This window comes from Oculina patagonica, chromosome 12, assembly GCF_052425735.1.
Source record: "Oculina patagonica isolate OP01 chromosome 12, crgOcupat, whole genome shotgun sequence".
In the NCBI taxonomy this organism is placed as follows: domain Eukaryota; kingdom Metazoa; phylum Cnidaria; class Anthozoa; order Scleractinia; family Oculinidae; genus Oculina; species Oculina patagonica.
The window spans coordinates 14101500-14127030 of record NC_135769.1 but is presented as its reverse complement, the minus strand read 5'-3'; the positions used below and the strand labels follow the sequence as shown (position 1 = coordinate 14127030).

At 38.3% G+C, this 25531-nt stretch overlaps 1 protein-coding gene across 1 annotated transcript in view; it reads right to left on the bottom strand.

Moving 5' to 3' along the window:
* Positions 1-4926: 4926 nt before the first annotated feature.
* LOC144632694 (4-aminobutyrate aminotransferase, mitochondrial-like) overlaps positions 4927-25531 on the bottom strand; it is a 42329-nt gene continuing 21724 nt past the window's right edge. The window contains exons 9-17 of the mRNA XM_078491399.1: positions 23997-24060; positions 23007-23155; positions 21410-21491; positions 20605-20660; positions 15951-16012; positions 10602-10707; positions 7220-7366; positions 6317-6428; positions 4927-5954 (exon numbers count right to left, since the gene is read on the bottom strand). Coding sequence (XP_078347525.1) covers positions 5824-5954; positions 6317-6428; positions 7220-7366; positions 10602-10707; positions 15951-16012; positions 20605-20660; positions 21410-21491; positions 23007-23155; positions 23997-24060 — 909 coding nt within the window. The 3' untranslated portion in view covers positions 4927-5823. The remainder of the gene's footprint in view (positions 5955-6316; positions 6429-7219; positions 7367-10601; positions 10708-15950; positions 16013-20604; positions 20661-21409; positions 21492-23006; positions 23156-23996; positions 24061-25531) is intronic.

Below are 25531 nucleotides of genomic sequence, written 5' to 3'. Positions count from 1 at the left end.
TGGAACTTAACCGGTCTGATGTCTGGGAGGATGAACCGGACAGTAAGTTTGAAGAAAGGCACAAGAAAATGGAAACTTATCTGGAGAATCTGCGGCAAGATGACCGAAAGAAAAGGAAGATGAGGACGGATGAAACACTGCGGCGACGGAATTCAGATAGTTCCGTGGAATCAGTGACGACTAATGGATCGTCTTCTTCATCTTCTTCTTGTCCTTCTCAGCAGCAAAGTCTTGACATGAGATATGTCTCGGCATGCACTGTAGAGGAAGTTATTGATTGTAAAATGAAGGACGTAGAAGAAAAGTTTAACAATAATATCTGCGATGCTTGGATTGACGACGTTGAACTTGCGTTGATGTTAATTAAGAGGAAATCTAAAGAAAGGGATCTAAAAAATGATAAAGCCAAGAACTTGGTAAACATCATCTTGGAACAAAAATAGAACAAACATATTCTTTAAATCACTTGTATGTTAAGTCTATAAACATAAGGGAAATCTTATTTCAAATATCAAGTTGGTTCGGCCATGACCACTTCTTGTTAGTTACAAATGTTTCGCTTCAGATATCACGCATCATTGTTGCGGTAACGATATGTTATATGACAAAAGCAATACATAGCAGGTTTTTGAAAGAAATGAAAAACTGCGGGCAACATCATTACCCGGATTTTGTTGAAATTGTTTGTGTAACACCTTTGTGGCTGACTTAAACTCAACAAAGTTACGTAAAAATCTGTCGTTAAAATAAAACACCACCTTAAACAATTTAGGTGAGTCTGGAAGTAAAACTTAAAGCACAAAATATTTTTATTTCCCGAAAGGTTTCTTTGTTGTAAAAGTAAATCAACTTCTTAAAATAACTTAAGTTCCATAACACCTGTTATGTAGATGAGTAGTTCAGCAGGGAATTTGAGCAGAAAAATAAACATGTATGGACGAAGGTGAGAATCAGGCACGAAGCTTGCTGCCACACTGTCAATGAATTTTGGAAAACTCGCTCAAAAAAAAAAAAAAAAAAAGCGGACGTACTTTAAAAAATACCTGTTGCTTAATTTAAAATCAAAAACGTTAAACCACGGTCTTCTACCTTGATTTTTTTTCTCCTAATCCTCCTGTTTCTAACCCCTGTATTTTAATTTTTTCTTTAGCTTAAATACCACATGGGGTTAAGGCATGAGGTTTGTAATATTCGCTACCACTTTGGTACTCTCTGATTGTAAATCCTCGAACGTTATTGGCGGCTGAGCTCAAGCAATCCTCGTAATACATCGGCGTTCTTCTCCTCGTAAAAAATGGAAAAGCTTCGTTTGGTTCACAATTTGCTTGTGGTTTTATTGGTAATGGTTGCTTATCTTAAGCCTACCCTCGCCGACACAACCAGAGAATGTGTGACACCAACAAGAATGCACGAGGGGAAGGGAGTGAAAGGCTGCAGGGGAGAGGGAAGGGGAGTAAAAAAGGTAGAGAGCTATTGAGCCCACAATCCTTATTGTTCAGCTGCGTTACCCATGATAGCGGAATGAAGGAGAGGGGAGGGTAAGGTGTGGGATGCACAAGAGGAGGGACTGAAAGGGTGAAATGCTAAGGAGAGGGGAGGGTAAGGAGTGGGATGCACAAGAGGAGGGACTGAAAGGGTGAAATGCTAAGGAGAGGGGAGGGTAAGGTGTGGGATGTACAAAAAGAGGAACTGAAAGGGTGAAATGCTTAGGAGAGGGGAGGGTAAGGTGTGGGATGTACAAGAGGAGGGAGTGAAAGGGTGAAATGCTAAGGAGAGGGGAGGGTAAGGTGTGGGATGCACAAGAGGAGGGACTGAAAGGGAAAAAGGCTAAGGAGAGGGGAGGGTAAGGTGTGGGATGCACAAGAGGAGGGACTGAAAGGGACAAAGGCTAAGGAGAGGGTAGGGTAAGGTGTGGGATGCACAAGAGGAGGAACTGAAAGGGTGAAAGGCTAAGGAGAGGGGAAGGTAAGGTGTGGGATGTACAAGAGGAGGAACTGAAAGGGACAAAGGCTAAGGAGAGGGTAGGGTAAGGTGTGGGATACACAAGAGGAGGGACTGAAAGGGTGAAAGGCTAAGGAGAGGGGAAGGTAAGGTGTGGGATGCACAAGAGGAGGAACTGAAAGGGACAAATGCTAAGGAGAGGGTAGGGTAAGGTGTGGGATCCAACAACAACCGCACAAGAGGAGGGATCCTGAAAGGGTGAAAGGCTAAGGAGAGGGGAAGGCCAAAAAAATAATATTTTTTAAAAATTTTTTATTGTTCTAAGGTGTGGGATACACAAGAGGAGGAACTGAAAGGGACAAAGGCTAAGGCAGAGGGGAGGGTAAGGTGTGGGATGTACAAGAGGAGAAACGAACTGAAAGGGACAAGGGCTAAGGAGAGGGGAAGGTAAGGTGTGGGATGCACAAGAGGAGGGACTGAAAGGGACAAAGGCTAAGGAGAGGGTAGGGTAATGTGTGGGATGCACAAGAGGAGGGACTGAAAGGGTGAAAGGCTAAGGAGAGGGGAAGGTAAGGTGTGGGATGCACAAGAGGAGGAACTGAAAGGGACAAATGCTAAGGAGAGGGGAGGGTAATGTATTTATGTGGGATGCACAAGAGAAGGTAACTGAAATTTGGGTGAAAGGCTAAGGAGAGGGGAAGGTAAGGTGTGGGATGCACAAGAGGAGGAACTGAAAGGGACAAATGCTAAGGAGAGGGTAGGGTAAGGTGTGGGATGTACAAGAGGAGGGACTGAAAGGGTGAAAGGCTAAGGAGAGGGGAAGGTAAGGTGTGGGATGTACAAGAGGAGGAACTGAAAGGGACAAAGGCTAAGGAGAGGGGAGGGTAAGGTGTGGGATGTACAAGAGGAGGCACTGAAAGGGTGAAAGGCATAGGAAAGGGGAGGGTAAGGTGTGGGATGTACAAGAGGGGGAGTGAAAGTGTGAAAGGCTAAGGAGAGGGGAGGGTAAGGTGTGGGATGTACAAGAGGAGGGACTGAAAGGGTGAAATGCTAAGGAGAGGGGAGGGTAAGGTGGGGCATGTACAAGAGGAGGGAGTGAAAGGGTGAAAGGCTAAGGAGAGGGGAGGGTTGGACTAAAATCTATGCTTGGTTGAATTGTTTTCTTGCCGGAACATCTATTTAATGTTTTACGAGTACTTTGCACTTCGTTAAGTGTGAAATATATTTCCATGGTCGTGTAACTCAAGTGTTAATTTGTCTCGGGGCGAAGGCTAAATATTCTTGTAGCAGATCAGAAACGTCTTAACCAACCACGGGCTGAGAGGGGTGGTCTTCAACTTCTCAGCGAGTAGGTTGTGCCCGACATTATTATAGGGCTTTGGATAAGTCCATTGTGAAGAGCCTGACTGCTATATATATTATTGGTGTTATCTAATGCATTAAAATGCTATGCTTTAGCAAGGCATTTACACAGTTTCTGCCAGTTCGAAACGCGAACTGATTACGGGGTTAAAAACGACTCGATCTCATTTTACAGAAAGTATAATAAACCAATCTTTCCAAAAGCCCGTGCGATGACAGGTGTCACATTTCTTTTTCTGAAATCAGCAGCTCCCTTGGGAATATCTACCTTAGGTAGCAGGTTGATATTAGCCTTTTTCCATTATCGCGGCCAGGTTTGCGTTGATAAAGACATTCTAGATATAATAAAAATATTGGTAAAGCCTTCCCTTCTATCCTTAGCACATGGCATATCCAGTTCCAACACCTTCTGATATTTTTTATGCAATGCTTCACGAAGTATTTACAATATTTTGTCATGGCAGGATCTGCGTCAACGAAAAACGTAGACCGTTCCTGGATGTCTTCGATGGAAGGATTGAGAAGAACAGTGCGTATGTGAAACGAGACCGAGGAGCAGTTGGAATTACCAAGAACCCATCAACACTACTGATAGGCTGCGTAGCAAGCGTTCCCTTATGAAGATCGAAAAGGAAAGGGCGGAGGCAAACGCATTTCGTTCGCACGATGACCGGGGGGGGGGGGGTACCCAAAAACGTTTTGTACGGGGAGGCTCCGCCCCGAGCTCTTACCCCTGACCCTTTTATATAACATTTTGACAGAAATTGTACCCCTTTTGTATACTTTTTAATGAAAAAAGGTACCCCTTTCATATACCTGAAAGACATGGTATAGACTTAGAACATTGTCATTTTCATGAAGCTCTTAATAAATTGAAATAAAACAGCCATAAATTGCATCCGTTTGAAATATTTTAATAAGCGCCCCTTTGAAAACCTAAATGACTGATTTCCAGATCCTTTAGTATACCTAAACTTGTGAAATCCCTACCCTTTTATATACCTTAAGCCTGAAAAAGGTACCCCTTTCGGGCGGAGCCTCCCCGTATAGGCCATTTTAGGGACTACCCCCCGGGGGTACGAGAATGCTTGCTGCGCAGGCTACACTACTGAGATGGATGGTGGTCAGACTGAACAAAGAAACGAAATAGGCATTGAATTTTTTTCTCATCTTCATTAACTCACTATCAAACTACAGACAGTTAAGAGTTGTAACAACGTCCGACGTGTGGAAGATTTGCCGCGCAGACACTATAGTAACATAAGTAGGCATAGACGTTTCGGGGTGTGGCGGTGAACCCAGGAAAATAGTAATGCAAGTCTGCACCCTTGCAAACACAAGGCCGACACATCCTACAGCTCAGACAGTATAAAGCCAAGTAAGGTTGCAAGGGAATCTTCATTCCCAACTATAGGGCGCGGTAATGTCACTTTTTTTGTTTTTAAAAGAAGTCAGGGTTAATTAAACAAGGACTGTCCGATTCGGGGAGTATTGCCTCTGAAATTAAAAAGCTAACTTTCTCTCAAACCACATAATTTTATATGTGTTTGTGAGTTAGATTTACAAGTAGGGTAACTTAATTCCCAAGAGGAGATTCCTTACTATCTTATGCAAATTAAAGACTGCAGTTTCAGAAAGTATAATCTCTCTTGTTTACAAATTCTTTTTTATGTTATTATTACTACTGTTAGTTCTATAACAATAAAAAGAAGAAAAAAAAAAAGAAAAGGCAAGTCTTACTGGACACCATCTACTGCTTCGCAAGCGAAACTAACTAAATAATCACATCCCCAGTAGCCTGACAGAGGAAAATTCTGACTGGTGTGGTTAATTTTTTTTGTAAAAATAGACATTTGCTTTTCATTAAATTTTGTAGATTTCAATTTGTAATTAAATTTCTTTCACTCATCATCATCACTTACTACTATATTTTCGGAATATACTAAACATTTTTTCAAATAATTTATAACATTGAATGGCTAAGATAAATCATGGTAAGTGTAGAATTCAGTCTATTTTTAATAAACTTAATTTCTGACTGATTTTCTACTCTTATACTTTGCAGAAGATATAGCCTTTACCGAAAACAAGAGTTCGATTTGGGGTTTCAGTTCGAGTGCTCACCAGGCAAACCAGATTGACTATGAGGTTAAAGTTTAACGTACACTCAGTTGAACTCTTAACTCAAACTCACGAAACGGACAATCACCAGTTACTGCGGCGACATACAACATTTGTTGCTAATAGCTGTAAAACTACCTAACCGTTTGATTGGAAATCTGTGATCAACTGTCTATTTGATGAGGTTGCAATAAATAGCGCATGCATTTGAGTAAGGCCATTGGTGTACGAGAATGACTTGTTATCCCAGGTGCACTCTTGAATCATGAGCTCTAATCATGATACTACAGTGCACCGTCCTGTAGCTGAACAGATGCTCCTAATTAACTGTCAATCATTTTCATAGTAACTAAAAAAAACATTCATATAGCTAAGAGTTCATATATAGCAACGTCCAAATCACTGTGAGAGCATTTCGGAAGCCACGTTGTCCATAACGTCCAACAGAATGTTCGCATGGTGAGGTGAAAATGTCAATGATGGTCTAAAGCGTATGCTGGCTTCTCCACAGCCTCCACCCATCTCCACACCTAAGAACAGAACAAAGTTAAAAACAGAGTCACAACCAAATCTACATTTTAGACACACTACAGAGACAGCTGTGAGACATAATATTATCGGAAGGACAAGTTATGAATTTGTCAAAATACGAAACACTTGCTGGATCAAAGAACAATATTCAAATGAGAAGCACAAAATGCTTACGGTTTTTTATTTGAATATACACGAGAAACAAATCGATAATGCAAAACGACCTAATGTTCACGCCAATGTTTAAATAACTCATGCCAGATAAAAATATAACCTCCTGGTTGTAACTTCACAACCTTTCCAGACAACAACCTCTGGGTAACAAACTTGGGATGACGAAAATAATTTAAAACCAACTTACCACTGGACTTCATTCTTGAAAGGAATTCCGCTCGAACACTTGCATCTGCACAGTCAATAGCACAGAAAGTTCCCACGCCTCGGGCACGAGAAAACAGTACAGGATATTTCTCCTACAGGTTAATAAGCGTTAAAAAATCCAATAAACAAATGAGCATTTGAGTCCTAGCCTGCGTGCAGCCGACTGTCCCGCAGGAAGGAAATAGGAGACTATTGATTAACTGTCTGGGTGTATTTTGTGTTCTATGCGGCGATTTCTTGTTGAGTTAAACTAAACAAGGCCAAATAACATCTAGATAACTGACATCCAGTACTTGGCATTGAACATTTTGTAGAAAAGCTGCAATGTCTCTGAAAATAACCAAAATGGGTTTAATAAGAACTCATGGAAAAAATATTTACGAACTTGCATTTTCCATTTGAACTTCGGCGTAATATTTTCGCAATACTTTTGCTAATTTAGCTCTACCGGAGAAACACAATTCAAGTGAACGATGTTTCGTTTCTCGTAAGACAAAAAAGCTCTCTTTATATCTTCGCAGGCTTTTAGCCAGTTGGGAGTTCAGGAGTCCTATGGACGCCCACTTTTCAGAGAAAATTAATATGAATAACTGTATACAGAGGGTTTTTTTTTAGCAACTTTGGAAACCTTTCGATACCTTTGCACTCATAACTGCAGAAAAACACCTTGCATGCTCCTCAGGCCCTCCTATGGGGACAGGCCAGGTCAGGCCTGATAAAAATTTTAGAATCCCACTTTTTAAAACCTGGCTAAAAGCCTGTATCTTCTCCTTATGCCTTTACTTCTAAATCCAATTGTTTTGGCTGCATTTTGTCACATTCATAACAAATAGACACGCCAATCAGGAATGTAGTAAAATATAAGCATTCCGCCAGTGATTACCTGAATGTTTTCCAGGCCATGCAGCAACACCTTGCCAGTTTCCTGTACTCTCTGAAGCAAGCCTTCTTCTTGGATTACTTTAACGACCTCTTTTAAAAGTACAAGTTTGCTTTGATCCCCCATCCACGTGTTAAAAATACGCATTGGCTGCAAAACAAAGTACATCAAGTTACTGATAATGATTATATTCGGTTCCATACGGTGATGGAAATCACAAGTAGGACTCGATGCACGATATATACAAACTAAATCTTATCAAGCTTTTTGAAAATATTGTAACCGAGAAAACTCCTGAATCGACCTCACCGGCATTTGTTAACGTGGACACACGGACCATACAACCTTAGAGGACAAAAAACGTCGGTTGTCGCACGGTTCTCAACGTACTTTTCAAAGAACTCAATCCAGTACAGAGGCGCTGTGCTGTGAAACTTCGTTTCAAAAAAATCTTTGTGACTCTCTTAACTTTAAGCAGTTTTGTAGAAAAGTGAAAATGGACCCATTAGTTAAGGAACTTAACTTTGGCAGTTTGTCGGTTCAGTCGACTCTAAAACACATGTACGATTTTAAATTCTCAATTTTAATCACTTATAGTACCGTTTATTCAAATTTATTACAATGTAATATCAATTCGTCTGAAGGTAATTAGTCATAACATAAATTAGTTCATAAATACATGATCCTACAAGCATGTATATGCTTTTAGACAGAAGTGTTTAAATAAAGGTATCATTCATCATTATTATTATGTGAATTCTTGCTGTATACGCCTGAAGGGCGGGGTCCAAACCATGGTCCTGGGGCACAACAGTATGAAAGCGTTTTGGAAAAGTTCCGTTTTCGCTGTCCACACTACACAACCTAGCCATCGTTTTAAACCGTTTTCAAAAAGCTCCGTTTTCGGTGACAGAAACGCCATTTTAATGCCGGTGGACGGTTGGCCAATCCGGAGAAAAAAAGGTGCGTTTTTAAATTTAACGGATTAGTGTGATAGGAGCCTTGATGTGACCTCAGCCATTTTGTCATGGTTTATGAACTAAGGTTGCAGGTCTCTGAAACAATAGAGTCTTTCAACAAACGTGAAACAATTTTAGAATGTAACATAAAGTAGAGTGTGATCTAACCCAAACAGTTAAACATGCACAGTACTGGGACAAATTTAAACTTTAGCAGTTTGAATTGAATTCAGGTTTTTTCTTTTTGTAGTTTATCGATGCACATCATCTGGTTGTACTAACAGTCTTTTATGATGTTGTTTATGCTGTCTGTTTCACAAAAAAAATGTTCCTTGGTCATTTCATATCTGTGCCAGAGACAACTAACAGACAAATAAAATAAACCTGTATTCATTTTATGTTGAGTTTTTTTTCTTGGAATTTGCCGAACGTGATTCGACACAACAACTGCAAAACATGTTTTGTGAATGTCATAAACAATTGTATGTGGTTTTTGTGATATCCAGAATAATAAAGGTCGAGGTAAGTGTTATCAGCCTCGGCTTTTGGCTTTGCTCTCGGAAAACTGTTCGCTTCTCGGAACAGATAATGTGTGGGCATATTTTCGCGCCAAATGGAGGCCATTGTTTATATATCATGATAATATCAAAATTGTCCACATATCTACATAAATACATTGCTTATTACTCTCTTAACTTTAGTTAAGGCTGTCATTCACAAACCAAAAAAAGTATTTCATTTGTACTATGTCATTTTTCTTGTAACTTTCATATACTTATTCAGTCAATGATTCGCATACGGTATTGGGATTGTCTGGGCTTAATGTAAGTTATCGTTTAAAATTAGGGTTTAAAATTATTATGGTTAAGGTGTTGGTTAGGGTTAGAGTTTAAAGGCAGTGTTAGGGTAACCTTGTTGCTCAGGATAAGGGTTCAAGTAAGGGGTTCATGTAAAGGAGTACGTTAGTAGTTGGAGTTAGGGATTTAGGGTTGGGGTAAAGGTTAGGTGTTTGGGATAACGACTAGAGGTTTAGGGTTACGGTTAGTAAACCATTAGTGTCAGAGTAATTGTTAGGGTAAGGGTTAGGGTAAAGGCTAGGATGAACGAACTGGCAAGTACCATTGAAGGAAACATTCCAGCTACATTAATTATTCTGATAATATCATGAATTATCACATTATCACAGGGAAGCGAAAAAAACATTCCAACTTAATTTAACATTCTGATAATATCATGATATATCACTCTATGACTTAAAGAAGAACAAATTTCAACTTTATTATACTTCTGATTATATCATGATTCATCTCCCTATCGCTGGGAGAAGAACAAATTCCAACTTCATTATATTTCTAATAATATCATGATTTATCACCCTATCACTGGGAGATAAACGAATTCCAACTTCATTATATTTCTGATATCATGATTTATCACTCTATCACTGGAAGAAAAACAAATTCTGACTTCACAAAATATTCTGATAATATCATGATTTATCACTCTATCACTGGGAGAAGAACGAATTCTAACTTAATTAAATATTCTGCTAATATCATGATTTATCACTCTATCATTGGGAGAAGAAGGAACTCAAAACTAATTAAATATTCTGATAATATCATGATTAATCACTATCATATCATGATTTATCATTCTTTCACTGGGAGAAGAAGGAATTCACTTATTGCGGTTTTCAGAGAAATGCAAACTCTGATATTCAAACTCCAACTAACGATCGAGTTTTTCGCTGCCATCAATCATAATTATGGCGACAGTCAACAAACCATGAAAACGGAAACAAACAAAATGGATCGAAATCTACCAATCACTACTGACAGACGTGACCTTTTGACCTGGTTGAAGTGAGCTCCTGTTTCTTGAGAGGTCCGCTAAGAAGATTGACGGCAGCAAAAAGTGTAAACCGTTGTCAAAGATTGAATTTCAGAGTTTGTATTTCACTGAAAACCGCAATAATTAAATGTTCTGATAATATCATGATAAGATATCTTTCTATGAGAAAAATCCATTGCAGAATATCAAAAAATCAACCCCTTATATCACCAAGGATATATCATGATAGTAGCAACATCCCTTAAAAGAGACATAAGAAAAAACATGATATATCATAGGTGATGAATAGTCCTGATATAATACGCAATACTGTCACCTCTCACCAGAATTAACTGTAAGTTAACCGTTAGCCAATGAGAAGACAGATAGTGACTACAATGTATGATAAACAATTATTATATCCCATGACGCTTTTAGGTGTCTCGGTATTAGCTTTTAACATCTTTTACTTTCTTGGTATACTTTCATAACTGCTGGTTCGATGAACAAAATCTTTTATGATCAAATAAAGTAAATAATAATAAAAAATAGTTCAAGTTTTCGTTTAATCATTGAAAAATTCAATAACTGACCTGCGCAACTCGGACTTCTGGCTTGTGGTAGAAGCCACCAATCAGCATCTTCTTTGAGAAGGTCACAATGTCAGGGGGTTCATCAAGGCCCCAGTGTTGGTGAGCCCTTGAAAAAAGGTTTTTTAAGATTATTTTTTGTGGACATGTATGTTAATGCACCAAAGTAGTTAAATGTAACAATGTAAAATTCTTGGTATGGTCACTGATTTTTTGGAGGGGGAGTACCTCCCTGTAAAGCGAATTTAACTAGCCCAGATAAAGCAATTCAAAAGGGAGGCAGCATGGCCTTTGTAATCTGAAATGTTGTGGGTTCAAGTCATCCATCATGGCACTTATACCTGGATTGGTTCTCAGTTGTCACAAGTCCAAATCATCGGTCAAGATTTGTATATAGCCAACTGGTCTGCCTTTGGCAAGTTTGGATTTTTTACCATGTTAAGTTTAATTTTTAAATAGATTTAGCCAAGCCTAAAAACATAGCTGCCCAGTAATTTACTTTGCCCTTTATTTAAATGACTGAATTCACTGATCATAGACATTAAAAAATAGATCATGAGCCTGTGATCCAATTAAAAAACCATTTTCCGGTCAGCGGTCATATTTATAAAACACATTACCTCGATGAGTTATACACCTAAGCCCATGATATGGTCGACAGCTGTCAATTGACCATAACGTGGATGCCCAGTATCAAAGAGGTAAGGGTTTATCTATTCATGGTTTTCCTATTTCTGTGGATTTTCTATGGGTATGGGGCTCCACGCTGTGGTCCTTTGGGCCGCTGTGGAGCTGCGCTAAAATCTTTGTTTCCTCTGTTTTAGTGCCATGCCTGTCGTCATCGCTATGTTGCAAGTTGCAAGGAAAATTGCCTCATGTAACATGTCCTTTCAGAACTGAAAATTTGCTATGATTTAGCATTCACACAGAATAAAATAAAAATCTTTAAAATCTGTGACTAGGATGAGAATTGATTGCCTTACAAGTTATGAAAGCAACTTTATTCGATCCTGGACCTTGTTTCTCCCCCCCCCAATCTCTCTCCTGGCTTAGCAACAAGTTACCTACTCAAATAGCAAACAGATGAATACTACAAGGAGTGAGTAATAGAAATGCTAACAAGCACATAGAGAATGCCTTTACCTAATTACCTCCCCCGAATTAAGGTCTTTGAAATCAACGCAACTTAAATTAACGTGAATCAGAGGCCTGGAAAAAATTTCTTTTAAATAAAGAAAACAAACACAAGGGATGGGTCAGTAAGTATCAAGCAAGAAAAAACTGGAAATATTGCAGATGACCTATCTTTAAGACTTTAAATTGTTAAAGATTAAAAATCAAAGATCTCTTCGAGATATCGACTTTTTTTTGCATGAAGTTAGTATGAGTAGAAGGTTTATCCTGGGCATTGTTGTTCGAACATATCATGGAAGAGTTCAAACGTCTTTCAGTTCAAGCATTTTTTTTTATTTTTGCGGAGGAAATGCTGTATTTGTCAGTCGTGACGGCTGGGCGCTTTGCGACTCTTATACTTTGGCTTGGTTAAAAATGGTTAACTTTGACGTTTGCCTTAAATCGAAATAGTTGTTTCCTTTCGAGTTAGAAAGATTTCTACTCGGCTTAATGCAGGGTTCCCGATAAAGGTTACGCACAACAGAGTTACCTTTTGTCTCGTCACGCAATCTTAACCCCACATTGAGAAGTAAATTTTTGTTTGGATATTACCAAAAGCCGCTTCTCCTCGCGTTATTCTTTACCTTACGGCTACACATGCCTTTTCAAATGACTACATTTCCAGTAAAACAGTTGCTGTTTTTTTTTCTGATGGCGATGCATTAACTTCGGAACAGAAGCAAAAACTTTTAGCGTTTACTGCTTCCACTGGAAGTAATTTCACAACAGGCTACAAAAACACTTGTAAATATTACTTCACACCTGCATTGAATGATGTTGCAATTCTAAATTGTGCAACTCACTGCAGGGTTTTTATTAAGAATTGTTATAGCAGGAGAATAGTTTAAAGTAACCGGAGAATGAATTTTAAAGGTTCCACATCTTTATAAAAAATAGTTACAGGTCTTTGAAATTTAGCCAGAGAATTCTATTTAGTAGAAGGATAATTCTCCGATCTCCGATGCCTAATGAACACCAACTCAGCAGAAATAAACAATTGTCACAAAATGAGTTCCCTTTGGTTAACTATTAGCAACTTGTGTTGTGTGTGAAAGACTTGTTCCAGTACAAATTTGTGTTGTTAATCGTTTTAAACTTCTTTGCTTTCAAGGGCTGAACCCCTCACATTCTTAATTGGTTATGTCACGAATAAAGATTTGGGCTACTCACGTTTTTAATTGTTATATAACGTTTGTAAATTTGACAAGTCACGTTTTTACTACAAGAACGGAAGTGTTGAAGCACAACTAGTACTATAGAGTGACACTAAGTATTCCCTTGAGAAATTTAAGTTTTAGTGTGTGAAAGACTTGTACCAGTACAAATTTGGGTTGTTAATCGTTCTAGGTTAAATAAATATTAGCGCCTAAAGACTTGTAGCAGTACAAACTGCGTTCTTAATTGTTTAAACTTAGTTGCCTTTGAGCGCTGAACCCCTTACATTCTTAATTGGTTATGTCACGTAAGATTAAGGCTACTCACGTTTTTAATTGTTATATAACGTTTGTAAATTTGACAAGTCACGTTTTTTCTACAAGAACGGAAGTGTTGAAGCACAACTATAGAGTGACACTTTACAAGTCACGCGCTTTGATCACCCACGGCGGAAAGTATTCCCTTGAGAAATGGGCAATTCCAGAAAATATCCATACACCATGACGGACAGCTTCAATATTTTAACCCCCCCTTGCCTTCGGAAATTCCAAAATGCATTACCCACCCCCATGCCCTCGGAATTCCATAATCCTTAACCCCCCCTCCCGTTCGGATTTTTCCTTTTTTCTTTAACTCCTTTACAATTCCCGGCAGGGTTCGCAAATATGCCCAATTTGGCGTATTTTACATCAAATTTTTTCAAATGACTCGATCTGTTACAGAGTGAAAATGTAAAAAAAATGAGTTTTTTCCTTACTCTCGTTCAACAGATACAACCTACATTATTTAACTTTACATTGCCCCAAACTGGTACAGAACATTAAAATAACAATATCGTGTTATATTCGTGTGTACTTTCGGAAGATAATACGATCGAGTGCATTGACATATCCGCCATCTTGAATTTGAGCCTTCGAGGTCAGCAGTCGCTCCCAATCCCACGTGCTTCAAAATGGCGTCTCGAAGCGTGGCAAAATAGTTTCGCGCTCCACTGAATGTGCTGATGAATATGTTGTGGATCCGCTTTGACAAGAAAAAAGAGTGAATGAAGACATTCATCAACGTTAAGGCCTCTGGAGCTTGATGTACAACCCACATTTTATTGGTTTTCTTTTGTAAATGAAAGCAAACACAAGCTTGATCGATCGATACTTGTCTTGTATCTTCTTGTATCCTGCTTCTGCGACGCTGTCGTCAGTTCGTTATTTACAAATGAGTAATCCACAAAATTAGCATTTTAAGGAACACACTTTTGTCTGTCTCCTCTGGAAATCCAAGATATTTAATAAAATTTAAAAAAAAAAAAAAAAAAAAAAATTTATAAAATTTATTTACCCTCGGAGCTGACGGGGGCTGGCTAGGCCCCTAGCAAAACATATGCTAATATGCCGAGAAAATAAATTACAAATGTAAAAATTTATACAGAACGAAAAATTCATTAATAAATAAGTATTAAATTAAATTAAAATTAAAAAGGGACTATCTAGCTGCGCACAGCATTACGAAAGGCCTGTAGTGTAGCAATTGTTCTTACTCGGTCTGGCAGTTGATTCCAGGCGTTCGCCGCCCAGTATCCCCCCATGCCCTAACCCCCCTTGCCCTCAGAATTCCAAAAAGCCGTCCGTCGTGGTGTATGGATATTTTCTGGAACTGCCCAATTAAAACAGTCCCTTGAGAGTTTACAAGAATGTGGTTCGAGATAGAACAACTTACCCACTATTCTCCTTCTTTTCCTTGATAACAAACAAAAAAGTCGAAAAAAAAGTATAGAGGAGAAAAGGATAATTTTTTTTAGTTTCTATCTGTGTTCGGACAGTACCCAGTATTTGGAATGTATTTAAGACGGAATCCATTAAGAAGTCGAGTAATATTTATTTAAGTTGGACAAGTACCAGAATAATTTAAATCCTATTGCGTTATTTCCTACCCTTAATAAAAGGTAAAGATGTAAGTAGTTATCCGTGATAACACAACAACAATTTCTTATCAGAGTCTGGGAAATGAATTTCAAAGTTCACAAGGTATAGGCAAAATCTCACGTGTAGCCATTTTGTAAATTCGTCTTAAGCAATTCAGTGGAATTAAGCGGAACTTCGAAATTTGTTTTCAATGTTTGGTGTCGTTAGAAAAGATTTCTTTTGATAAGATATTTGAAGCAGTAACAAAAAAGTTCGCAATAAGGTGGAAATAATTCTGGTAAAACAATTTCTTATCAGAGTCTGAGAAAATGATATTCAAAGTGCACAAGCTATGGGAAAAAGCTCACATCTTTTAAGCGCTTCATGGGAATTCAGTGGAACTTATGAAATTTGTTTTCGATGTTTGGTGTTATTAGAAAAGATTTCTTTCGATAAGATATTTGAAGTAGTAACACAAAAGCTTGCAATCAGGTGTAAATACAAATGTAGTTTTGGTACATAATTTTGTCCAATAGCTAATGTCGTGGAAATTAAAGCTCCCAAGAAATAACACAAATTAAATCAACACAAATTTTGATAATTCACATTAATTTTATGAAGTGTTAATTTCCTATAATAACGTGTATAATATACATGAAAAAGTTACTAGATTCTGATTGGCTAAGAGCAGTGTAGTTCAGTTGTAACACCAGTGCAAAAAGTGTAACACCAGTCAGTGCAATAGTCAATTGACAGCTGTCAAAACAAGGTTTCTGCTGACCAGTATCACATGGCCGTATCACAGGCTCAGGTGTACACCACATTGAGGTCATGTGTTTTTTTGACGCTGACTGCTGACCAATTTACTTTTTACCATTGTATCACAGACTCAAATTTTTTCATGTTTATATTATTAATAAGTAATTATACGGTTTTTCTCGTTCAATTTAAAATTAATTTGCACTCGTGAGTTTTTGAAAAAGCTGAAAGTGCACTCGCCGAAGCGGCTTGAGCAATTTCAGCTTTTTCAAAAACTCACTTGTGCAAATTATTTCCAAATTGAACTCAAAACCGTATGATTACCTATACTAATCAGACGAAGTGAGAGCAGAAAGAAGCAACATACCAGAATTTACCAGTACTTCCACAGCCTGTTTGCACTTCATCAACAATCAACAGAGCATCAAACTGTCAACAAAAATATTAACATAGAGTAATTCATCAAGACAGATAAAGTAATGAGATGTCAAAAAAAGCTATTGTTGTTCATTGAGAAACTCGCAAGAAGAGCTGAGGATTGAAATGCACCAATGACATCGTACCATTATACTATATAAATGGTGTTAAATGGCCTTGATGAAAACTAGCAGTAAGCAGTTGGAACATTGTGATCTAGATCTCAATTGTCTGAATCATGACATAAGAACTGGGTGATTCAAGAAAAATATCAATATCCTACCGCAAGTGGTATCAATATTTTACGCCCCCCCGCCCCCCACCCTGTTGCCTTCTGAATGTTTGAAATGCTCTATCCTGGCTTTTAAACATTATATGTGTCTTAATATGTTTTTCACCTCTTTAAAAATCCTGTTCAAAATTCTTATAAGAAAATCAATAACTTAAGGAACATGCATCAGGTTTGATTCATGAACTACAATCTTGGACAAAACCAGTTGACACATAGGCATTTCACACATTTTTCACAAATGACTCCACTTGCAAGCGGTTTAAAATATCTTATCCCTCTCCCCCCTTACTCAATGTTGTTTCTTGAGGATCATGATTGCCGCTAGACCGGGTTTTTTTAAAAATACTAAAGCATTAACAACATTGAAATGGGGGGAGGGGGGTTGAAAAACTGAACTCTGTTGGCTAAATAAGTGAAAAATTTGCTTAGTGTTTCAACAGTTTTGTCCAAGATTGTGTAAACAATACTTTGGCTAATAAGTAGAAAACGCGTTAAAGTTCTGCCATTAAACTCCTTAAGCTTTTTGTACCCTTTGAGTTCTTTACCAAAAACTGCTCGTTGCCATGACAAGCTTTAATGAATCCATGAAATCATCAATTACAATGGTTTTCGGATGCTTGTAACCAATCGAGTCAAAAGAACTTTCACTGATTCTACTTAGTCAGAGTCTTTTCAAGTATTTGAATAGGAAATGGCTTTATTAAGGGGCCTATGCAGGTTTTCTTTAAATGTCTACATTTTCAAACTTCAGATAAAATTCAAAGTTTGGTTTCTACGTGCGTCATTGATGGTAATTATAACAATTTGTAACGCTAATAGCTGTCGATACACTGTGTACATTCAAACGAACAGAGTGCAATTCACACAAAGAAGTCATAAAACGAAACGTTCAGTACAGAGAACAAGCCATTACGTAACATATTCACCATTCCATAGGAAAAGAACGAAAATGCATCAAGTTACAGACGTTTTTTGAGTAGCAATGGCGTCAGGCCACGTCTCAAGCATGACAAAATGGAAGCGGCGTGACAAACTGGCAGTTAATAACAGACTATTGCTAATGACTCAGTTTCTATGTACTAAATGAGACTTTTCTCTCTCAATTCGCACCAATTACCCTTAGTTGTCTGCTACAACTATGAATTAGCGTAAACAATGTGATTCTGAACGATTAACAAGGGAATTTTTAGTGATTTGAACGGTTAACACACGGTTAACACCGATTAACAGCTATTAATAAAAGATACCTTGACATCTTCTATTCTTTACAAAAGACTTGCCCGTTAGCCGTTGAAAACCTTTGTTAACCGTAGTTTTTCGCTTCATTTGTGTTAAGCATTCAAAGTTAATCGCCTGTTGCAAAAATTCATCTATATTATTGCTTTCTAAATTTAAGGGGAGAATTGAACATTTTGAAAATTGCGGGATTCAGTGTTAATATCCTGCAGGTTAGTGCGGGATATTGTAACGTGACCCCTGATACCTGGCTATTTTTTAATTGATCTATTATTGCAAAATGTTCTCTCTATATAATTTAGAACTGGATTCTTTGATCAAATACTTTTTAAATGACTACAACACGTCCACTGGTCTTCAAAAGAGCTTGCCCTGCTATTATAGTAGCATCTTCGACCGCCCTAGAAAAAATCATGCGTGCGCCATTGACCTAGAAGTCTCTTTTTTCTCTGTAAAATTTAGGTGAGCAATATTTTGGAGGTGTAAATTATTTTTACAAAAGCAACTCGGAGAGTTTTAAATATATATGGGTTCTTAGCTCATCGACATATCGCAATGCCTCAAAATTCCTGAAAAGCAGTTTACACAATCTTGGACAAAACCAGTTGACACATACGCATTTCACGCATTTTTCACAAATGACTCCACTTGCAAGCGGGTTAAAATATCTTATCCCCCTCCCCCCTTACTCAATGTTGTTTCTCGAGGATTGCGGCTCGACAGGCTTTGTTTTAAAAACACTAAAGCATTAACAACATTGAAATGGGGGGAGGGGGGTTGAAAAACTGAACTCTGTTGGCTAAATAAGTGGAAATTTGCTTAGTGTTTCAACAGTTTTGTCCAAGATTGTAGCAAAGTCAATGAATAATTAGCATTATCAAATGCAATTTTCACTCATCTTTCCCCTCTAGCAATACAGATCTAAAACACCCCATGCTATCAGAATCCTATTCCTTAAACACCTTTCATGCCTTCAGAATTTAACTCCACAGATTACCTCCACCTGACACCGCGGCAGAACGTCTACGCATGCGCTGAATTTAGCACTTCCGGTCTTCCGGTCACCTTTCCAGTCACTCAACGGGCTTCACTCGCTACGCTTTCGGATCGGTTGAAGGTCAGTCGTGGCCCACGTTTTAGTTGTTTTGCTTTGTGAATTGCAGTGTTTTAATCTGCTGTCTTGGATTACAAACTAAATATGACCGAAACAATACTCGATAGATTTAGAAAAGGTAAGTCGTGGATTCGTTGAGGCTTTGATTCTGAATTTGAGCAGCAGATGAGCTTAAATAAGCTTAGGTTTAAGCTTATTACACAAGGCGAGAAGGCAGAGTTTTACTTGCCAGTTTTTCTCGATCGATTAACCTTGACTAAATTCATACTTTCCTATCCAGTAATTGGTTGCATGTTTGTGTATTTTTTAGCTTTAATTGTTTTCAGTTCTACATTTATTTAACCTAACACTTCGGCCTAAAAAATGACAGCACGCAGTCGCTTCGTTTGTTTTTCGTTCAGCAGAGGTATAAAAACTTTATAAAGTTTTTTTTTCAAAAAAAAACTTTAAAAAGTTTTTATACCTCTGCTGAACGAAAAACAAACGAAGCGACTGCGTGCTGTCATTTTTTAGGCCGAAGTGTAATTAAAAATCGGACCTCACTACCGGGTGTTACTAACACCCGGTAGTGAGGTCCGATTTTTAATTATTCGGTTTTTGGTTTAAAGCAAGTTTTTAAACTAGACTTTGATTCTGTTTTTCCTTTTAGATTGAGGAGAGATAACCGGTACGATAGTTTGAAAGTTTGGTTAATTGAACGCCATGTGCGAATCTGCAAGTTTCATGTTCGCGCGTGAGGCAGCCACACGGACTGGAAATGTGGAAAACATCCGCCAAATAGACGAATATTTGACCTTGTGAGGAGGATTAAGAAAATCAAATTACCTTTGTCTAGAATGGAACCACAATTTAAACTTGTTTAGCTTCTCGGCTAACAGCTTTCAATCCAGCAAAAACTCCAGGTAGTCCGCGAGTATCGAAGACTCAGTTCATTCATGTTGAACCAAGCAAACACTGAGCAAATGTTGTTTTCTTTCTTGTTTTGTGACTTTTTTCTCAGTGAAGGCAAGAATTATCGATAGCCTAAACTTGAAAGTTCAGTGGTTCTTTATTTTGGTTTTATGTTGTTTTTCTTTCTCATTTGTCGCGCCTTAATTTGCGAGCAATTAAAGCGGGCAAAGTGATAGACACAGTCAAACGAAAATGCCGCTGTCGACTGTCGAGCGCTTGCGACCTGTAAACTTCAAGCATCATTCTCAATGTTGGTGCAAGCAGGAAACCCTATGGTGCAAAAGTATGAAGCTACAAAAATAAATAAACTTTTGAATTAGACCATTATTTTCCTTAAGTTTCTTTGCTATTTCTTAAGTTTTGTGTTTAAACTTCGCGCGACGGGAATTTTGTATTTACGCGACTGGATTACATAGTCAACCGGAAATACAAAACTGACCGGATGTTAATTTTCCACTCATGGGCAGTGCGTTTTGCCGCGGTGTCCCTCCACCTTGCCCTGGAATACCAAAATGTCACAAGTGGTAAGGGTATGTCTTGTATAATAAAGTCTCGTTCTTGTAGAATCGCCTCTGTCACTTCATAAAACTTGGCTTGGATTGACCGTATTCTATCCTGAACTCGTTCCCTTCTATACACCCTAAAACTGCAAATAACTGAGAGCATAGGTGGCCACGAGTGTTGATCTCTCACTGAAGGCTGCCATTGTGTTCGATCTAAGGGTAAAATGATTGTTTTTCGTAGGTCTTCGCTCATACCAGGCGATCGGGACAATCATATGTGAACCCCCTGATCACTTCCACTTGCTTCCATCGCCTGTGATCGTCTCAGTACAAACGATTGATGGGACAGAAACGATCGGGGCGTTCATATGAGAACCAGCCTTGATGCACCTTCTCCAGACTTCAATAACCCTGGGTACCAGAAGAAAAGGTAAACCTCTGGCACCCAGGGTAGATTTTCATGTACTGTGTGTTAATTACAAAATGATAAATGTCTTAAAATAAGCACCTCTTTAGCAATCTTTTGAAGAGATTTAAAGAAGTCTGCACTTGCATGGTTATCTCCTGAAAACAATAAACAAGGTTTGATATAATAGAGTGTCACTGTGAGTTTCAGTATTATCAACACTGAACAAACAGTATCAATTCAGTGTGGACGGAGCCTTAAAAACATGTACCGATATATTTTAGCAGTGCTATACAGTAGCCAGGCCGAAGGGCTGGAGCGGAGCCCCATTACTGAAGAAAATGCACAGAAATAGGAAAAAGATGCATTTGATTTTTCTTGGTCATCATGACTAATGGCATGGCTCTTGGGCACCTGCGCCTACCATCCAAAGACGAAGTCGCGCAACATGGCGGCCATACATGTACTCCAGAAATAGGTTAAATGTCAAGGTTAACATCAGCTAACATCTTTGAGATTGCACATCCATGTAGCCTGCGAGCAGGCTCTCTATTTGGGGGCAACATCCATATTGAACTCTTCACGTTGCCCCAATAGAGAGCCTGCTCGCAGGCTAACATCCATGTTATGACCAAGATGTCTGCTGACCAGTAACACATGTCTATATCGTGTGTTCTGCTGATCAGATACCAGTAATGGTTTTTCTATTGGACCGTGGTCTCAAATCCTAATTTTGCCTGTCTATGGTCAGTGAATTCAGATATTGAAATAAAGGGCAAAGTTATAAATTACCGGGGAGCTCCGCTTTTTAGCTTGACTAAATCTGTTTGTTAATAGTATTTAAGATTCTACAATTTAATTAACCATGCCTTCTGCTGGTCACATCATTATTTTTTTAACTTCTCACCTCCCTCAGCTTGAATAGGCTCCACAATTATTCCTGCAACAGGTTTGCCAGCATTATTACTACTAATTATTGCTTGACGAGCCTAGAGGAAACAACACAAAACAAAATAATGAATGATGTAACAGACATTTGAGAGAATATACATGTGTACGAACTGCCATTGAAACTTGATGATGGATGGATGAAATGCGTGATCTCAATGGAGTAAGAACATTTCGTGCAGAACTGTTAATCTAAATTTGCATTGTCATGCAACCAAAATATAACTGACTAAGCCAGAAATATTTTGGCCTAATTCAAAACCATTCTCAAAGATATATTGGGGCAAAAGTTTAGGAATAGGCAAAGAAGGGAGTATAACCACGCTGAAGGTACGACCTCCCAGGGGTTTCGGGGGCATGCTCTCCCAGGAAAATTTTAAAATTTGGGCCTGTTAAAATGCATTTCCTGCATTCTGGAGGAAAAATTAGATTATCGGTATTTCTACAAAGCCCTACTGTACAATATTTGTCAATTTATTCAGCTAGCGTATGTAAATTCTTTTAAACTTGTTGATATACTTGATTCTTGCCAATAGTGATAAGTCTTGAACAAGTTTTTTAACCACCGATGGCCAGTTTTCATTTTCATACCACTAATGGCCAGAAAACCAGCAAAATTGACATTTTAAATTTCAATCGAGACGTAGGGCCGATTCGCACTAGCAGACAAGTTTAGTAACAATCGGTAGATTTTATCATTTATGTGTCAATTGTTGTAGAGAACAAGTGTGCATACCTTTTTTGAGGTGCACAATGAACTTGTCCAACAATTCATGACAACAAAGAAGCACTTTGTCTCATGGTTGGTCCATGTTGCATGGGCGATACATTTTGTCAAACAATCCCAATAACAAGTGCAAACAACATGTCTGGACTGGCTGGGGACAAATTTTGTTAAAACAAAACAAAAAACTTCAAAGGGACCATTGTCCTACCTCTAGGCAGGACAATAAATTCATGACAGTTGGCATTCTCAAGCCCCTTGTAATGCCAGATAACAATATGCTGTTGATTGGCTATTGTGTTTGGCCCAAATTGGCCCTAAAAACAACACACACTCAAAAACCGTGATGTGGCTCTCACTATCATAATTCAGGCACAACATCTATCCGCAACAGGCAAGAAATGTTTATAAGTGAAGTGTTTGCCCAATGTAAGAATGAGAAAAGAAAAAGTTATCTTGAGATGACTTATTATTCCACTGCATGAAAACATGTGTACTTAAAATACAAATTTTTTACCATGTGGTACTTTTTATTTGATGTTTGTCCAAGACGGCCATGCTGAAAAATGTACAGGGATGCCAGAAGCACATGCAAAGCTATTGAACTAATAATTTCACCTTTTGTTTTCTTCAAGTTTTCTCTGACTTGTCGCAACAATTTTGTTTGGTAAAAAATGTCATGACATTTCAAACTTGTCCGCTAGTGCGAATCGGCCCGTTGTTTAAAGACGGACAGAAATAATCCACTTTCAAAAAAGAAATTGTCAATTCACTCTTGATAGGAATGCCTGAGCTGTTTTGACTGTAATATAAGGTAGCTAAAATTTCTTACCATCTCAAGGCATCTCTCCTCTTCTGCTTTGTTCTCTATTTCATGTTTCTCTAATGGATACTTCAGATAAGGAAAGGGTGCCTTTGGCCAATCAAACACTGGAATATCTACTCTTGCCATGGCTTTTGACCGAGTTGTGGAAAGAGCACCTGCAAACAACCAAATTATAAGACCACTACCAATCATGTCTAACAACTACTCTGCGAGCTCGAGGTCTCCATTGGCTGATAGCTGGCAAGGGCATCACAATTGACCTCGTGTTAATCAGGTTAATATCAAAGCTGATAGAATCCAAGAGGAAGCAGACTAACATCCCAGTTCTCCAGTGATAAAGATCAAAACTTTTTAGGCCAGAAGGTAGCAAGAATACGAAGGCAGAAAAAATGAAAAGAAAAAAAATTGGAATGGTTCTGCAAAAAATGTGCATGGGCCAAATTAAAGTAATAAAGTATTGTACATGATTACATGAAATCTTTATCAAAATCTTGCTACAGTGTGCAAAAGTACATTTCTAGCAACGTCTAGAAAAAATTTTAACACCCTAGCACCAAAAATTCAATTTAGCTTGTTTTTTCCCAGTCCCAGTCACCAAATCCTAGCTCCAGTGCCTACAATTCCATTTTTCCTGATCAGCCACAAAAAAGCAAATCTTAGCTCCCATTTTAACCCTTCAGGACACTTTTCTATTCAGCATCAATAAATGTAGGTACCTGTTGAGCCAATAAGCTTGCAAGTCTGGCAAAATTCAGTCTGGGTTATGTTTTAAGTTCATCAGTTTTTAACTTCTTTGTTACTTACATAAGTACGTGACCCCTAAAATATAACCATCACATTGTTCTTAACAAAAAAAATAGTGAAATCATTTCTTCAAGAAAATGCATCCTTCAGTATTACTTTTTTCCATTTTTCTGCTTGAAAATACATTGATACCATAAGAAAAAAAAAATTGATGATCACTCCAGGTTATTAGAGGGTCCATATCAATCTTACCTAATGTTCGACCATGGAATCCTTTCTCAAATGCCAGGATTGATAAAGGTGGCGTGCCAGGAACCTAATGCAGTTAACAAGTGATCATAATAAACAGGAACTTATTAATTCCAGTTAAATAATAAATTATCTGCACAACCAAGCAAGTCCTGCTTAGGCATGGGATGGAAGTTAAATGATGTACATTTTAACCCTCGGACGTACAAGGGGGGGGGGGGGGTGGATGCCACCCCCCCATAAGGTTTTTTCCAAATTTTGAAAAAACGATTTACTCTACAATGCTTAAACTTTCAGTAGCTGTTCATTCATCCTTTGTGGAAATTTTGATATGTCAACCATGTGTCCCTGGTGTGTGACGTTGCCATGGCAATGTCATAAATACAAGCAGGTCTTGCCAAAAATGGTCAGAAATACATGTAAACTGTAAACCTGCTGTTACTGTACGTCTATTAAGTCCATCCAAGACAGTAACACAAGCTTCCCAGTAGTGAGTACGTACAGCACACCAGAAGATCAAAAATTTAATGTCCACTAGCCCAAGGCTTGTAGTAAATAGAACCACTTGCCACTGCCAGGGCTAGTTGTGTTATAAGTAGAGCTTTTCTTGATAGCCTAATTTCATCTTCCAACTAAAACTTCGGTTCAGTCTTCTTCAGTACGGCAGGCATGTTACAGGAGATGCACATTTAAATATAAATAGCTAGCTATATAGATGATGTACAGAGAACAGAAAACTGTGAACCAATTGAAGGCACGGCTGCAAGAATGGCACTTGGTTTCTTTACCATTTTAAAGGTGCTCAAAAATGGCTGGATTTTGGCATGTGAACTTCCTTTTACATGAGAAACATTGTCACAAAGTTTTTTTTGCTGGATTGTGCTTCGTTTTGGAGAAATAAAGTATGCAAATAACTTCATTAAAAGAAAGCCGCTTCTAAATGCTGAGTTTTTTGCATACTTTATTTCTCAAAAACAAAGTGCAAACCAGCGCAAAAAACTTCGAAACAATGTTTCTCATGAAAAAGGAAGTTCCCATGTCAAAATTTTGCTATTTTTGAGCACGTTTAAAAATGCCCCAAAAACCAGTGTCATTCATGACATCATGCCTTCAATTTTTGTTTCATCGATCGTCTCACTCCAAATTATGCCCTAAATAGCAGTTCTTAGGCACTGCGCGAGAAAGATATTGTGACACCTTGCCATAATTATTTGACATTTGCTGGTCAGTTATGAGCCAACTTTGCTCCAAACTACTCAAGACAGCATTTGCAACATGAAAGCATGCCTTTCTTTCCACCAACATTGCATTTCATGATATTTCGGCTTGGGCATAAGTGTCCAACCACTTTAGACTTTTCCTTTTTTTTCACTTTCCTTTTTCTCCTTTTCTTTTTTTTTTTTTTTTCTCGTTGCTGGCCTTCCCTGGGCTTCTTTCGGGTTCCTGGTCCATCCACAGGTCCTGTGCTCCTGTGCCAGGGTGGGGGGCTTTTCTCTTCTGTCTGGGCCTTGGTTCCCTCTTCTTCGGTGGCTGTGTGC